General features: G+C 41.6%; 1 protein-coding gene across 1 annotated transcript in view; it reads right to left on the bottom strand.

The window, feature by feature from the left end:
• Positions 1–287: 287 nt before the first annotated feature.
• LOC128650159 (methanethiol oxidase-like) overlaps positions 288–18,161 on the bottom strand; it is a 123,009-nt gene continuing 105,135 nt past the window's right edge. The window contains exon 12 of the mRNA XM_053703888.1: positions 288–856. Within this exon, the coding sequence (XP_053559863.1) occupies positions 694–856 (163 nt within the window). The 3' untranslated portion in view covers positions 288–693. The remainder of the gene's footprint in view (positions 857–18,161) is intronic.

Raw genomic sequence — 18,161 nt, 5'->3', positions numbered from 1 at the left:
CTGATAGGATTCTATCAGCCAATCGGAATTAAGGTAGGAATATTCTGATTGGCTGATGGAATCAGCCAATCAGAATCAAGTTCAATCCGATTGGCTGATCCAATCAGACAATCAGACTGAGCTCGCATTCTATTGGCTGATCGGAATCTGATACCTATATACTGTATATATGTATAGGAATAGATATAGGTATATACAGATAAATAAAAAACATCTAAAAGCATCTAAAAATGTATTGTTTCACAAATGCAATTAAAGAACACTAGGAGGCCAGCACAATTTCATAATCACATTTTTCACCTTGCTTTACTGGATGTTACAATTAGGCATACAAAGCAGAATTAGACATTATTTATCCAGTATAAGTTCTCTGCAGATATATAAAGAAGTATTAAAAAGAACAAAAAGTTCTGTCTCCCACTGAGTGCCATTTATGTCCAATAAATTTCCCATCATGCATACATAATAAGTGCTAGCTTAATTGACAAACATAAACAGTGCTCAGAGGGGCATGGAACACTTTTTTACCAATGGCAAAAGTAAGTAAAATTATAAATGAATGTACAGGGTAGTTTTATTTGAGCTAAAAGAATGTCCTTTTAAAGTTCCCAAGTAAAAGCAAAAATGTGATGCAGGCATGTGACATTTCTCATGTATTACTGGAGCTGTGATCTGAATTTCTAGTTGTTGTCCTTAGATCCAGATGTCAGAGCTGCAGTCACCCCCTGGATAACGTAACTCGTGAGCCAAAACAGGTCCATCTGGTTCTTTCCCAAAATCCACAAGGAAGTCTGGATTAAGCTTCAAACCACCATTTGTGGTATCTACATCAACCTGTAACATTACAGAGCCGTCCCTGGAAGAAGAGAAAGAGAAATGACACAGAGGCCCTGATTCACTAATAGTTTCTCAGATCTCACTAATTCCTATGTTATTCCAAGATCACATTCAGTAAATAATTGAGAGAGCTTTAGTGAAAGGTTACATAAAATAACCAAAGAACAGGAGAAAAAGAACCCTGACCTGCCCGTTTGGATCAACCTTGTCTCTCCACTCCTATTATCTCTACTTCCCTCTCTCGCCTCCACGACTTCTCACACATTGCTCCTGTCCTCTGAAACTCTCTACCCCACTCCATCTGTCTCCAACCTTGTATAGCTTCAGATGCTCTTTGAAAACCTACCTATTCAGAGAGGCTTATATCTCTACTCAAACTAAATGTTGAACTGCCTTGTCTCACTGCTGCAATTACAATCCATGTGGCAGCTACCCCAAACCTTACTGTGTGTCACCCTCAACCTGTAGACTGTAAGTTCTTCAGTGCAGGGTCCTCTTTCTGTACTAGTTTTGTCTGTTATGTATTTGTATCGTATAACAAATCCTTGTCATTGTATACCCCTATCTCTGTACCCAATACTACGGAATTTTGTGGTAAAATACAAGTAAATGATAATCATAATAATAATAATAATAATAATAATAATAATAATGTTGCTAGTAATTCTAGTTGGAGTATAAGACAGTGAGTGAGTAGACACAGTGGGCAAATTTACTAAGTAGCCTCTAAAACTTCTCCAGGCTCACCAGTTTCAGTGTTATTGTATGCAGTGGATTCACCAGTGAACAGAGAGATGAGTGAATCATCTGCTTAAAGTAATACAGATGTACAGAGTTAAAGGCAGGTGAGGTCAATGATACTGAAGATTAGTGATGTCGCGAATAGTTCTCCGGCGAATAGTTCCCGGCGAACATAGCTTGTTCGCGTTCGCCGCATCGGGAAAACATATGCAATGTTCGATCCGCCCCTATTCGTCATCATTGAGTAAACTTTGACCTTGTACCTCACAGTCAGCAGGCACATTCCAGCCAATCAGCAGCAGACCCTCCCTCCCAGACCCTCCCTCCTCCTGGACAGCATCCATTTTAGATTAATTCGGAAACTGCATTCTTAGTGAGAGGAGGGACAGTGTAGCTGCTGCTGATTTAATAGGGAAATCTATAGCTAGGCTAGTGTATTCAGTGTCCACTACAGTCCTGAAGGACTCATCTGATCTCTGCTGTAAGGACAGCACCCAAAAAAGCCCTTTTTAGGGCTAGAACATCAGTCTGCTTTTTTTTTTTCCCTATGTAATCTAATTGCAGTTGCCTGCATGCCAGCGTGTGTGTCAGGCTCACAGCGTATACTGTGCCCACTTGCCCAGTGCCACCACTCATATCTGTTGTAACAGTAGTGTACATTTAAAAAAAACAACACTTTTTTGACTGTGAAATAATAGCAGTCAGTTTCCTTCACACGTGTGCGTTTCAGTGCCTGCCAGGGCACAGTGTCACACCAGTGCAACTCATATCTGGTGTAACAGTAGTGTACATTAACCCCTTAATGACCACAGCACTTTTCCATTTTCTGTCCGTTTGGGACCAAGGCTATTTTTAATTTTTTGCGGTGTTTGTGTTTAGCTGTAATTTTCCTCTTAATCATTTACTGTACCCACACATATTATATACAGTTTTTCTCGCCATTAAATGTACTTTCTAAAGATACCATTATTTTCATCATATCTTATAATTTACTATAAAAAATTTATAAAATATGAGGAAAAAAATGGAAAAAAACACACTTTTTTTTAACTTTGACCCCCAAAATCTGTTACACATCTACAACCACCAAAAAAAAAACCATGCTAAATAGTTTCTAAATTTTGTCCTGAGTTCAGAAATACCCAATATTTACATGTTCTATGCTTTTTTTGCAAGTTATAGGGCCATAAATACAAGCAGCACTTTGCTATTTCCAAACCACTTTTTTTCAAAATTAGCACTAGTTACATTGGAACACTAATATCTTTCAGGAATCCCGGAATATCCATTGACATGTATATATATTTTTTTAGAAGACATCCCAAAGTATTGATCTAGGCCAATTTTGGTATATTTCATGCCACCATTTCACCGCCAAATGCGATCAAATACAAAAAATCGTTCACTTTTTCACAAATTTTTTCACAAACTTTCGGTTTCTCACTGAAATTATTTACAAACAGCTTGTGCAATTATGGCATAAATGGTTGTAAATTCTTCTCTGGGATCCCCTTTGTTCAGAAATAGCAGACATATATGGCTTTGGCATTGCTTTTTGGTAATTAGAAGGCCGCTAAATGCCACTGTGCACCACACGTGTATTATGCCCAGCAGTGAAGGGGTTAATTAGGGAGCATGTAGGGAGCTTTTTGGGGTAATTTTAGCTTTAGTGTAGGGTAGTAGACAACCCCAATTATTGATCTAGGCCCATTTTGGTATATTTCATGTCACCATTTCACCGCCAAATGCGATCAAATAAAAAAAAGTGTGCCAGTACTAAAATAAAAGTTTTTTTAAAAAATATATATATATATTTTAAGCATATTTACATATGCTGTGGTGTAGCATCCCCCCCTTAGCCCCCAACATCCCTGATTCCCCCCAAAACCGCTCTCTAACCCTCCGCAGTGTCACACCAGTGCAACTCATATCTGGTGTAACAGTAGTATACATTAAAAAAAAAAACTAGAAATTTGACTGTGAATTGTGAAATAATTTCAGTCAGTTTCCTTCACACGTGTTAAACGGGGAGTTTGGTCTGTCACTGTGAAGCGGGCGTAACCCTTACACTACTTGATTGATACAACATCATAACTGATGTTTTAAAGCACGTTATTCCAAACAATTTAGGAATGTTAGGTGATTTATGCCCTTTATGGATTAAAACAAGACTCTGCATCAACTATGTAATTTTCCATGGGAGTTTTGCCATGGATCCCCCTCCGGCATGCCACAGTCCAGGTGTTAGTCCCCTTGAAACAACTTTTCCATCACTATTGTGGCCAGAAAGAGTCCCTGTGGGTTTTAAAATTCGCCTGCCTATTGAAGTCTATTGCGGTTCGCCCGGTTCGCCCGTTCGCGAACATTTGAGAAAGTTCCCGTTCGCCGTTCGCGAACCCAAATTTTTATGTTCACGACATCACTACTGAAGATACCTCCTAGTGCCGTGATTCTCAACAACCGGGCCGCGGCCCACTGCCGGGCCGCGACGGCCCTACTGGTGGGCCGCGACCCAACGCTCACTCTGACAGGCCCACCACTCAACATAGCCATTATTATATAATTAACCCACTGTACACCAATGTGTGTGTGTGTGTGTATATATATATATATATATATATATATATATATATATATATATATAACATTTCTGTACAGTGGGTTAATTATATAATAATTAATTGGTGTCAGTGGGATATATATATATATATATATATATACAGTATATATATATATTTAAAAAATACATTGGTGTACAGTGGGTTAATTAAATAATAGTTAATTGGTGTCAGTGGGATATTGGGATATATATGTGTGTGTGTGTGTATAAAATTAACCCACTGTCACACACACACATATATATATATATATATATATATATATATATATATATATATATATAAATTCTCCACACTTTACAACCCACTCCCAATGATTACCGGGCCCTGGACAGCTCCGGCTAAAATTTACCGGGCCTTGAGTTCACTTGGCTTGAGAACCCCTGTCCTAGTGAATTTAGCAGACTCTATCCCAGAGAAAGCTTTATTAGCCTCACCCAGTTCTCCAGCTTTACCAGATCCTGTTATTCTATGCACCTTTGATAAATTCATAAATAATAACATCCTGTTAAATAACAAGAAGCTCACTGTTTTTCAGAAACAAAAAGCAATTTATTAGAATATTAATAAATTTAAAGGCACAGTCTACTTAAAAATTTCCATGATTCAGAAAGGGCATGTAATTTTAAACAACTTTCCAATTTACTTTTTTGTTCTTTTGGTATTCTTAGTTGAAAGCAAAACCTAGGTAGGCTCATATGCTAATTTCTAAGCCCTTGAAGGCCGCCTCTTGTCTAAATGGATTTTGATATTTTTCATAACTAGAGGATGTTAGTGCATATGTGCCATATAGATAACATTGTGCTCACGCCCATGGAGTTACTTTGCAATACAGAAACCTAGTGCCTCATTACATATGCGGCATCACCTGCAAAAGCCGGTGACACAGATTTTTACGCGATTTTGGTATTACATATACGGCGTAGCATGCAAGTTATGCGCGTTTATTTCACCCGTCGCTTGCAATTTTTACTCACATAAGCTAACACGGACTTACATGGCGAAAATGGAGAAATCTTACTCCATTTTCACCTCGCCATACAAGGTAGCCGCAGCAGGCCTTCCGCTGAGTATGGGAGCATCATAACTCCTGAAAATGCCTTAAAAAATAAACTAACACCTAACGCAATATCTATCTACCTGTCAACCGCAATCCCGCACCGCAAATACTAAGTGTATTAACCCCTATATCCACCATCAAACCCACACCTCAACTAATAAAAGTTTTAACCCCTAAACTGACAACCCCCCCACAATGCAATAAGCCTAATTAAACTATTAACCCCTACATCCGCCATCAAACCCCCACTGCAAGTAATAACTAAATTATTAACCCCTATATCCACCAACCCCAACATCGCAAACGACTTATTAAAACTATTAACCCCTAATGCGCCATTAACCCACAACGCAAACTACCTATTAAAGTATTAACCCCTAAAGCACCAAAGCCTACAATAAATATAAACCTAACCCCTAACCTAACACCCCCTAAATAAACCCAAATTACCTAAATTACAAAATACTACATTTACTATTAAAATAAAAAAACCTAACACTACTTTAAAAATAAAAATAAACTAAGTATAAATTAAATGGACAGTCTAATCAAAATTAAAATGCTGGTGTAGACTGTCCCTTTAAGCTACAATTACAGAAAATAAAAAAATAAGATTACATAAAATAAAAAACAAAATTACCAAATTTTAAAACATTATACCTAATCCCTATGAAAATAAAAAAGCCCCCCAAAATAAAAACACTCCCTACTCTAAGAATAAACTACCAGTAGTCCTTAAAAGGTCTTTTTGCAGGGCATTGCCCCAAGATAATCAGCTCTTTTGCAACAAAATACACAAAGTGCCCCCTAACAATAAACCCCCCCACCCACCAAACCCCCCAAAATAAAAGAACCTAACACTAAAAAACCTAAACTACCCATTGCCCTGAAAATGGCATTTGTTGGGCATTGCCCTTAAAAGGGCATTTAGCTCTTTTACTGCCCACCCTAATCTAAATAAAACAACCCCCCCCCCCAAAAACCCTTAAAAAACCCTAAGTCTGGACTTTTCCCACGACGCTGCCTTGCTGGGTAGCCCTCTAGGGTACCCCATCTGGCCAGAGAACATTCATGAAGGGCTGGAAATCGCCCTTGCCTTGGAAGGCTTAGAAAACTGTGCCACACGGCGCGAACAGCAGCGCTGATCGGCGCCATCTTGGAGGAACCCTCCCCATCACCTCCGTGATAATTTTAGCCCAGTCAGGCCCCCACAAGCAGACCGGTCCTGAGTGTGACTACCGGGAGGGTCGGGTGAGAGGCTGAGGCGTTGCAGGACATCAGACAGGCGGTTAAAACCGCTGCACCTTAGGCTGTGACATAACAGTGCCCAGGTAACGGGTACCCTGGGGGACATTCTCTCTGTGCTTATGAGAGGTTGCTGCGCACTCTGGACAGATATAGAAGGGGTGTAGTTACACACAAAAAACACCTCTCATATCAGCCTGCTTTAGCTTATTAACATCACAACAACCACTTTAGGAGCTAAACTTTTTGCTGCTATACTCTCCCCAAGGCGATCTCAACCTTCCATATTTTCCTGTGCCCCTGCGGTTGCTAAGGGGTGAATTGTATGAGTACATATATTGCTTGGGATCTGATCAGTGTGATAACCCCTGTTCAAGCCACATATTGATATATAAAGACATTTCTAATCTCACAGCTGGTATAGCTTAATTTTTCAGGATTGTATTTGTGATCCATCAGTTTTGTATGGGAGGCCTGCTGGACAGAAGAGAAGAGCATTTCTATCTGCATAGCTGGTACAGCTAAAAAAAAAAAATTTTCTTTTTTTTAAAAGAAGAAAGAGAAAGACAAAAAAATCTGCATCCTGGGATGTGGTGTCTGCAACTTTATTATTTGTTTTTTCTTCTCCTCCATTTCCCCTCCACATAACTCACTTGATTGCTGCACTATACAATACAGCAGTGCCATCTAGTGGTCTCTTCACAGTGTTACAGTACTCCCTGCCTTTTCTGCATTTTGTTCTATGAAAGTGGACGAGTATTTTCACAGGCTGCCCTCGCCTTCAAGTAGCACCATGAGTCACAGATCAAAGAACCAGGAAAAAAGACTAAAGCCCTTAACAGAAACACAGGCAAACCCTTCATTTGCAGATGCTGAAGGCGGTACTTCAGGAGACCACTCCTCGCTTTTGCAGGAGCTCAAGGCTTTCTTCTTACCAAAAATGGATAGCTTGCAGGCTGGTGTAGACACCTTAACCAGCGAAGTGCGGCTTTTTTCTACACGTATGTCGGCTGCGGAACAAAGAATTTCTGGGGTTGAAGATAGGCAGCAGGAATCAGACATCTCTCTAAAACGCCTACTGAAACAAAATCAGCAACTGATGGATAAAGTGGAGGACCTGGAAAATAGCAGCAGGCGAAATAATCTTCGAATTATAGGCGTCCCTGAATCCATTAAAGATAAAGATCTGCTAGAGTTTGCCGCTTTGACTCTCCCAAAAATTCTGGGCCTACCTCAGGACTGTTTACCTCTGGACATTGAAAGATCACATCGCATAGGCCCCAACAGATATCTGGATAATCCCAGGGAGAAGCCACGACAAGTAATTTTTAAATGCTTAAACTTCCAGGACAAGCTGGCGATCCTATGAGCCTACAGGGCGGCCAAAGAAGTCATCTTTGAAGACCACCGCCTCTTACTATTTCAGGACTTCTCAGTTGAGGTTACTAAGAGGCGTAAGGACTTTGCTTCCATCTGCTCCACTCTTCATGAACAGGGGCATAAATTTGCACTTATGTTCCCTGCTACTCTGAAGATCCAAAGCCTCTCTGGCCCCAAAACCTTCCATACGCCCGCGGCAGCGCAGGCATACCTGGCATCAGAGCGGAAGCAGGACAATGGATGATGAGACTCTATTAAGTATTAACGTTCACAGTTTCTTTTTTTGCACATCATGTTTCTCACAATGTGTACCTTGCTCTTGAGGAGCCTGTGGTTCTGGTTCTATTTTCCAGTTCTAACTGTGGCTGGATGCACGGCTCCGCAAATGACAACATGTTCTCTCTGTTGTCACACTGTTTGTACAAGTTTACATTTTAATATGCATAGTATTAATAAGGTTGGGAGATATTATTCAATGTACTTAAATCTTGGTTCTAATATGTGTGTTATTAAGAAAGTTCTCAGTTATTGCTGGTTTCCCCTTTGTCCCCCAATACACCTAGCCTCTGATTTGCCCCTCATAAAAACCTGTGGAGACCCTCTGTCCGCCACTTGCCCTTTGATATATACGGCTGCTGGTATCGCTGCAGTGTTTTGGCCCCAGGGTATTGACACCAAGTATAAACAACTTCATTACTCACTTCTACCCTCACCTGTCTGCATTGGGTCCACTTCCTTGCCCCTAACAGGTGCAGGAACCCCTGGTACAATTTCTCATCTTAAAGTTATATTGAACATCCTAGGTTTTGGTCTGACTTTATCGCACCTTACCTTCCCTCCCCTAGGCAGACTTCTAGATCTAGGCTGTTATGCTCCCTACTGTTGCAATGTGATTTTGCGATTCTTTCAGTTCCATTATAGACAGATTGCCTTGCTGACAGTATTCATTGGTACAAATGTAGCTATGGTCGCTGACTTCTTTCTTCTATGTATCACTAATGCTGCTGTATGTTCTTACTTCCTTTGTAGTGACTGCTGGATTGCGACCTGGAGGCCTCTGGTCCCCCCCCCCCTTCGTCACGCCAAGCATTCTTGAGGATTCATCTACGTTCTCACATAACTGTAAGTCAATTGTTGCTATCTACACCTCAGACATCACATGAGACACCTAGTTGGGTAACATTCACCGCGACGCACACTTTCTATCTTTGCACTCTGTAGACATGACTCTTCCCTTTAAAATAATAGCGTGGAATGTGGGGGGCATCACGTCCCTGGCAAAGAGAAGCAGGATTCTCCATCACCTAAACTAGCTGAGGGCTGACATTGCTATGCTCCAGGAGACAAAATTGATGGTTGAGGAACATGAGAAGTTAAAAATCCGATGGGTGGGACAGGTTCTAAGCTCCCCTACAGAGGGTATGAAGAGAGGAGTTGCCATCCTAGTGCGAAAGGGTTTAGCGGCCTCCTTGTCAGGAGTGGACATAGATAAAAAGGGAAGGTATATAGTCGCATCGCTCCAGATCAACAACTCTACATACACTCTCTGTAATCTTTATGGCCCTAATGCCCATGACCCACACTTTTGGACGACTTTATTGGCAATACTGGCCACACATAGTGCCCCTTTAATCATGGGAGGTGATTTCAACTTGGCTCAGGCTCTCCCCCTGGATAGGTTTAAAGACCCCTCAATCACTAGAACTTTAAAAAAACATGTGATTCGATACAAATGTGAAGTATCCCTGATTGGCTCCTTCAAGGAGACTCTGAACCTGCTGGATGTATGAAGAGCAAGAAACCCAGATGGGAGAGATTTCACTTGCCTCTCAAAAACACATCATACCATGTCTCATATTGATTATTTTCTAACTTCCCCAAGCATAACGCCGCAGATCCTCTCCACGAGTATTGGTCAGGTCACTATATCAGATCATGCCCCAATTACCTTGATGCTGCAGCCCCAACTCCCCAAACCTCTAAACAGAAGTTGGAGATTTCCTCTCCACCTATATAACAATATTGAGTTCCATCAACACTTGAAAGCATCCTGGGCACACTATGCATCAGACAATGCCTCCCATTTGGGGGCTCCAGATTTGTTCTGGCACGCCTCAAAAGCGGTAATGAGAGGCCATATAACCTCTTTTACAGCACATCATAACAACTTACAAGGGTGGACGGGGCTCTTCTTTCCCAACTTACTGCAGCTTACAATAACTATCTAACTACCCCCACGCCAGCATCTAGGAAATCCTACTATGATCTTAAACAGACAAGGGACACTTTCTTAGCTCAACAAGATAACAAAGTTAATATCCACCGGCAAGGTCGCTATTACCGACATGGTAACAAGGCCGGTAAATTACTGGCCAAAATAGTTCACTCTTATAAACCCAAGTCCCAAATTTTAGCTATTAATTCTAAGGGTACTCTAACTGCTAACGCTAAGGAAATCATGACTGAATTCGCAGACTATTACTCTTCCTTGTACTCTAAACAGCCCATCCACACGGAAGCAAAGCGTGCCTTCTGGGACGCAGTACAACTTCCCACCCTTACAGAGGAGCAGTCCTCCTTGTTGAATTCTCCCATAAGTTCCCAGTAGGTTCTCAGGGCCATACGGCAGAGTAAATTGGGCAAAGCAGCAGGCCCGGATGGGCTACCTGTGGAATATTTTAAGTTATTGGAGGAGGAATTAGCACCAGTCCTCTCATCCCTGTATTCTGCCTACCTGGTGGGCACTGAACAATTGAATGACAGATTCTCTGAGGGCAACATATGTCTCCTATTGAAACCTGATAGTGATCCCACCCAAACTTCTTCATATCGCCCGATCTCCCTGTTAAATGGGGATTATAAACTTTTAACAAAAATCTTGGCAGATAGGTTGGCGAAGGTCCTACCACATATTGTTCATACAGATCAAACGGGCTTTGTGAAGGGCAGGTCATCGGTCATCGGTGATAAATATTAGAAAGATACTTGGCGTCATGTCCCATTATTGGTACAACGCACATGCATAGTCCCCCTCCCAGCTACCTGACGCATGCCTTTTGGCACTGGATGCCGAAAAGGCATTTGACCGGATTGAGTGGGATCACTTACACACGTCATTGTCGCGCTTTGGTATACAGGGTGCATTTTCTGGCTTCTTACAAAAATTATACTCAGCCCCTAAGGCTTCCCTCATAATCAATGGGGGGCTCTCCACTTCTTTCACGTTACAACGGGGTACGAGACAGGGATGTCCCCTCTCCCCTCTCCTCTTTGATTTGGCTATCGAGCCCCTGGCATCTTACATCAGGAAACACGGTGCCGGTTTAGACATATGTGGTCAAAAGCAACATTTATCACTTTACGCCGATGACTTACTGCTTTTTGTAGGCGATCCTTGTGTTAATTTACGGCCTCTTTTGGACGTTATCAATGATTTTGGCAGGTTCTCAGGGTACAAAATCAACATTGATAAATCGGAGGCCACTTGGTTGCAAAACTCCCGCAACATGACTCTAGCAGACTTTGGTCTTAAAACCACTGAAGGCAGTTTTAAATATCTAGGCATATGGATACATGTTAACCCTCATATGATGTACTCCCTTAATCTTGGAGGGGTTATTGGTGACATTAAGCAGATGTTGTTGGGTTGGATGAAACTTCCCTTTTCTCTTTCGGGTAGGGTGCACCTTTTTAAAATGGTTGCCCTGCCTAAACTTCTTTATCCGTTGCAGATGTTGCCCTTTCTTCTTACCCAGAGGGATGCGGCATCCTTACAAACCGCCATTGGAGACTTTGTTTGGCAGGGCAAAAAACATAGAATAGGCAGGACTCCCTTGTCCATGGTGGTGGGAGGGGGTGGGCTTCGTCTTCCTAATTTAGGCCTAGATTTGGAGTTTGGCGGTAGATGGGCTGTTAACGCTCCGCGGGCTTTTTTCTGGCCGCAGCATAAAATTAACTCTGGTATCGAGAGTTCAAACAAATGCTGCGTTAGGCTCCAAAAAAGGAGCGTAGAGCATTTTTACCGCAAATGCAACTCTCGATACCAGAGTTGCTTACGGACGCGGCCAGCCTCAAAAACGTGCTCGTGCACGATTCTCCCATAGGAAACAATGGGGCTGTTTGAGCTGAAAAAAAACCTAACACCTGCAAAAAAGCAGCGTTCAGCTCCTAACGCAGCCCCATTGTTTCCTATGGGGAAACACTTCCTACGTCTGCACCTAACACTCTAACATGAACCCCGAGTCTAAACACCCCTAACCTTATTAACCCCTAATCTGCCGCCCCCGCTATCGCTGACCCCTGCATATTATTATTAACCCCTAATCTGCCGCTCCGTACACCGCCGCAACCTACGTTATCCCTATGTACCCCTAATCTGCTGCCCCTAACACCGCCGACCCCTATATTATATTTATTAACCCCTAACCTGCCCCCCACAACGTCGCCGACACCTACCTACACTTATTGACCCCTAATCTGCCGAGCGGACCTGAGCGCTACTATAATAAAGTAATTAACCCCTAATCCGCCTCACTAACCCTATCATAAATAGTATTAACCCCTAATCTGCCCTCCCTAACATCGCCGACACCTAACTTCAATTATTAACCCCTAATCTGCCGACCGGACCTCACCGCTATTCTAATAAATGTATTAACCCCTAAAGCTAAGTCTAACACTAACACCCCCCTAACTTAAATATAATTTACATCTAACGAAATAAATTAACTCTTATTAAATAACTTATTCCTATTTAAAGCTAAATACTTACCTGTAAAATAAATCCTAATATAGCTACAATATAAATTATAATTACATTGTAGCTATTTTAGGATTAATATTTATTTTACAGGCAACTTTGTAATTATTTTAACCAGGTACAATAGCTATTAAATAGTTAAGAACTATTTAATAGTTACCTAGTTAAAATAATAACAAATTTACCTGTAAAATAAATCCTAACCTAAGTTATAATTAAACCTAACACTACCCTATCAATAAATTAATTAAATAAACTACCTACAATTACCTACAATTAACCTAACACTACACTATCAATAAATAAATTAAATACAATTGCTACAAATAACTACAATTACATAAACTAACTAAAGTACAAAAAATAAAAAAGAACTAAGTTACAAAAAATAAAAAAATATTTACAAACATAAGAAAAATATTACAACAATTTTAAACTAATTACACCTACTCTAAGCCCCCTAATAAAATAACAAAGACCCCCAAAATAAAAAATTCCCTACCCTATTCTAAATTAACAAATGTAAAAGCTCTTTTACCTTACCAGCCCTGAACAGGGCCCTTTGCGGGGCATGCCCCAAGAAAATCAGCTCTTTTGCCTGTAAAAAAAAACATACAATACCCCCCCCCAACATTACAACCCACCACCCACATACCCCTAATCTAACCCAAACCCCCCTTAAATAAACCTAACACTAAGCCCCTGAAGATCTTCCTACCTTGTCTTCACCATCCAGGTATCACCGATCCGTCCTGGCATCCGGTGCTGAAGAGGTCCAGAAGAGGCTCCAAAGTCTTCCTCCTATCTGGCAAGAAGAGGACATCCGGACCGGCAAACATCTTCTCCAAGCGGCATCTTCGATCTTCTTGCATCCGGTGCGGAGCGGGTCCATCTTGAAGCAGCCGACGCGGATCTATCCTCTTCTTCCGTTGTCTCCCGACGAATGACGGTTCCTTTAAGGGACGTCATCCAAGATGGCGTCCCTTGAATTCCGATTGGCTGATAGGATTCTATCAGCCAATCGGAATTAAGGTAGGAAAATTCTGATTGGCTGATGGAATCAGCCAATCAGAATCAAGTTCAATCCTATTGGCTGATCCAATCAGCCAATCAGATTGAGCTCGCATTCTATTGGCTGATCGGAACAGCCAATAGAATGCGAGCTCAATCTGATTGGCTGATTGGATCAGCCAATCGGATTGAACTTGATTCTGATTGGCTGATTCCATCAGCCAATCAGAATATTCCTACCTTAATTCCGATTGGCTGATAGAATCCTATCAGCCAATCGGAATTCAAGGGACGCCATCTTGGATGACGTCCCTTAAAGGAACCGTCATTCGTCGGGAGACAACGGAAGAAGAGGATGGATCCGCGTCGGCTGCTTCAAGATGGACCCGCTCCGCACCAGATGCAAGAAGATCGAAGATGCCGCTTGGAGAAGATGTTTGCCGGTCCGGATGTCCTCTTCTTGCCGGATAGGAGGAAGACTTTGGAGCCTCTTCTGGACCTCTTCAGCACCGGATGCCAGGACGGATCGTTGATATCTGGATGGTGAAGACAAGGTAGGAAGATCTTCAGGGGCTTAGTGTTAGGTTTATTTAAGGGGGGTTTGGGTTAGATTAGGGGTATGTGGGTGGTGGGTTGTAATGTTGGGGGGGGTATTGTATGTTTTTTTTTACAGGCAAAAGAGCTGATTTTCTTGGGGCATGCCCCGCAAAGGGCCCTGTTCAGGGCTGGTAAGGTAAAAGAGCTTTTACATTTATTAATTTAGAATAGGGTAGGGAATTTTTTATTTTGGGGGTCTTTGTTATTTTATTAGGGGGCTTAGAGTAGGTGTAATTAGTTTAAAATTGTTGTAATATTTTTCTTATGTTTGTAAATATTTTTTTATTTTTTGTAACTTAGTTCTTTTTTATTTTTTGTACTTTAGTTAGTTTATGTAATTGTAGTTATTTGTAGCAATTGTATTTAATTTATTTATTGATAGTGTAGTGTTAGGTTAATTGTAGGTAATTGTAGGTAGTTTATTTAATTAATTTATTGATAGGGTAGTGTTAGGTTTAATTATAACTTAGGTTAGGATTTATTTTACAGGTAAATTTGTTACTATTTTAACTAGGTAACTATTAAATAGTTCTTAACTATTTAATAGCTATTGTACCTGGTTAAAATAATTACAAAGTTGCCTGTAAAATAAATATTAATCCTAAAATAGCTACAATGTAATTATAATTTATATTGTAGCTATATTAGGATTTATTTTACAGGTAAGTATTTAGCTTTAAATAGGAATAAGTTATTTAATAAGAGTTAATTTATTTCGTTAGATGTAAATTATATTTAAGTTAGGGGGGTGTTAGTGTTAGTGTTAGACTTAGCTTTAGGGGTTAATACATTTATTAGAATAGCGGTGAGGTCCGGTCGGCAGATTAGGGGTTAATAATTGAAGTTAGGTGTCGGCGATGTTAGGGAGGGCAGATTAGGGGTTAATAAATATAATATAGGGGTCGGCGGTGTTAGGGGCAGCAGATTAGGGGTACATAAGGATAACGTAGGTGGCGGCGCTTTGCGGTCGGCAGATTAGGGGTTAATTATTGTAAGTAGCTGGCGGCGACATTGTGGGGGGCAGGTTAGGGGTTAATAAATGTAATACAGGGGTCGGCGGGGTTAGGGGCAGCAGATTAGGGGTACATAAGTATAACGTAGGTGGCGGTCGGCAGATTAGGTGTTAAAAAATTTTAATCGAGTGGCGGCGATGTGGGGGGACCTCGGTTTAGGGGTACATAGGTAGTTTATGGGTGTTAGTGTACTTTAGGGTACAGTAGTTAAGAGCTTTATGAACCGGCGTTAGCCCAGAAAGCTCTTAACTCCTGCTTTTTTCAGGCGGCTGGAGTTTTGTCGTTAGAGCTCTAACGCTCACTTCAGAAACGACTAAATACCGGCGTTAGAAAGATCCCATTGAAAAGATAGGATACGCAATTGACGTAAGGGGATCTGCGGTATGGAAAAGTTGCAGCTGAAAAGTGAGCATTAGACCCTTTAATCACTGACTCCAAATACCGGCGGTAGCCTAAAACCAGCGTTAGGAGCCTCTAACGCTGGTTTTCACGGCTACCGCCAAACTCTAAATCTAGCCGATAGTGTGGTATAACTGGGCGCCCTCTCCAGATTCGTTCTGGATTGGCTGGTGGGGAAGGACTGCTATACCGTCCCTGACCTAGAGTCTAACATCATTAAACCACTACATTTAGCTTTTCTGCCCCACGCGGATCTGAATTCACTATCCCCGCTTATTCAAAACCATATACTGTTTAGGGATCCCCTGAGAGCCTGGGCCAAGATTTGTAGACTCTGGGGTTTACAGCGATCGGCTAGTAAATATCTCCCAATCCAGGGCAACCTGGACTTCCTTCCTGGGTACACTACGCAGGCATTTCAGACATGGCAAAGACTACGACTTACAAGACTTGCCTTTCCAAAACCTACAATCACGTTATAACCTCCCACACACACACAGGTTTGCATACTTCCAATGCCGACATTACATATCTACCCTAATCTCAGGGGGGCTGCTATCCACGGGGTCTTCTAATTTAGATAAGCTCTGCGCTTTGGCGAAGCTGGGTTCTTTTAAGCTCTCATATACATACAACTTGCTGCTCCGCCATTTTGAGGACTCCATGCTTCATGGAATGGTATCAAAATGGTCCCATTTTGGGGAATTAGAGGTGGACTCATCATTGATCGCTATGAGCTTCGAGAGGGCACACCAAAGTACTATCTCTGCGAAATTGAGGGAATCACATCTGAAATTTGTACATCAAGCTTATATCACTCCTGGCTTGAGGGCTAAATGGGTTCAGGGGGCACTCAATTCATGTAGTAAATGTAGCCTTGATTCTCCTGATTGGGTCCACCTGTTATGGTGTTGCCCCAAACTACAAAAATTTTGGCAAAGAATTTCGTACTGGCTAACCAAATTAACTAAACAAACCGTGTCCCTCTCGGCGCAGCATGTGATCTTTTTGACACCTAGAGACCTGACATACAAGTATGACATCTTCATAACTACAGTTCTTATGCTAGCTAAACAGATCATTCTGAGGGAGTGGACGGGGGATCTGACCTTACCTTTTCAACAACTACTTAAGACAATACATAATCAGATGCTGGTTGAGCAGGCGGATACTAGGGGTGACCCTGAGAAGAGAGTTAAATTTTTTTTCCTTAAATGGGAGGTCTACTTGCTGCATTTACCAGATATAGTGAGAGATAGAGTTCTCCTTCCCATTAAAAATAGTCAGTATGTTCTCAATGAAAATCTCAAAGGCAACTGGTGTCTGTCTTCGGATCAGGTCCATGATTGATCTGCCTGTTGGAGGGGGGGGACCCTGAGGTGCTCTGGGTAAGTATGAATGTTGTGTGTTTTCCTCTTCTCTCTTCTTTCTCTCTCTTTATCTCTATATGTTACCTTTTCCTTTTCTGTTCTCAGCTGTTATGTTTTTCTTTGTTTATTTGTATAAGAAATGTTCTTGGAAAATGTTGAGTCCAAGGGCATGCATGGAGATTTCATTTTTTTTTTTTTTTTTTTTTTTTACAACATGCTCTGTAAATTGTTTTACCTTGCAAGTGATCATTTTGTTACATCTGCATTATTGAGACTGTGCTTGCCATGTATGTCTTGGATTCTTTTCTATAAATAAAGTTTTCAAAAAAAAAAAAAAAACCCTAAGTCTAACCCCCAGGTTGTTACTCACCGTTCCTGAAGTCCGGTGGAGAAGGTCCTGTTTCAGGCGGTGAAGTCTTCTTCCAAGCGGCGACCTCTTCTTTCTTCTTCCAGGAACATCCGGCGCGGAGCAGAGCTGAAGACCGATGACCGCGGAGCTGAAGACTGGCGACACTGGAACTGAAGACTGGATGAGAGCTACTAAAATTCTATTGGCCGATTGGAACAGCCAATAGGATTTGGGTAGCTTTCATCCTATTCGCTGATTTGAATTTGAAGAATCAAATCAGCCAATAGAAATTCAAGGTGCACCATTTTTAATCCGCTTACCTTGAATTCTCTATCCAGTGTACGGCAGAGATCGTACGAAGAGGATCCTCCACGCTCCATGGCAAGGCGGTCGCCGGTCTTCAGTTCCAGGGTCACCGGTCTTCAGCTCCGCGGTCATCGGTTTTCAGCTCCGCTCCACGCCGGATGTTCCTGGAAGAAGAAAGAAGAGTCGCTGCTTGGAAGAAGACTTGACCGCCTGGAACAGGATCTTCTCTGCCGGACTTCAGGAATGGTGAGTAACAACTTGGGGGTTAGACTTAGGGGTTTTTAAAGTAATTTTTTGGGGGGGGTTGTTTTATTTAGATTAGGGTGGGCAGTAAAAGAGCTAAATGCCTTTTTAAGGACAATGCCCAACAAATGCCCTTTTCAGGGCAATGGGTAGTTTAGGTTTTTTTTAGTGTTAGGTTGTTTTATTTTGGGGGGTTTGGTGGGTGGGGAGGTTTTACTGTTAGGGGGGACTTT

This window comes from Bombina bombina, chromosome 1, assembly GCF_027579735.1.
Source record: "Bombina bombina isolate aBomBom1 chromosome 1, aBomBom1.pri, whole genome shotgun sequence".
In the NCBI taxonomy this organism is placed as follows: Eukaryota; Metazoa; Chordata; class Amphibia; order Anura; family Bombinatoridae; genus Bombina; species Bombina bombina.
This window is presented reverse-complemented; position numbering and strand designations above follow the sequence as displayed.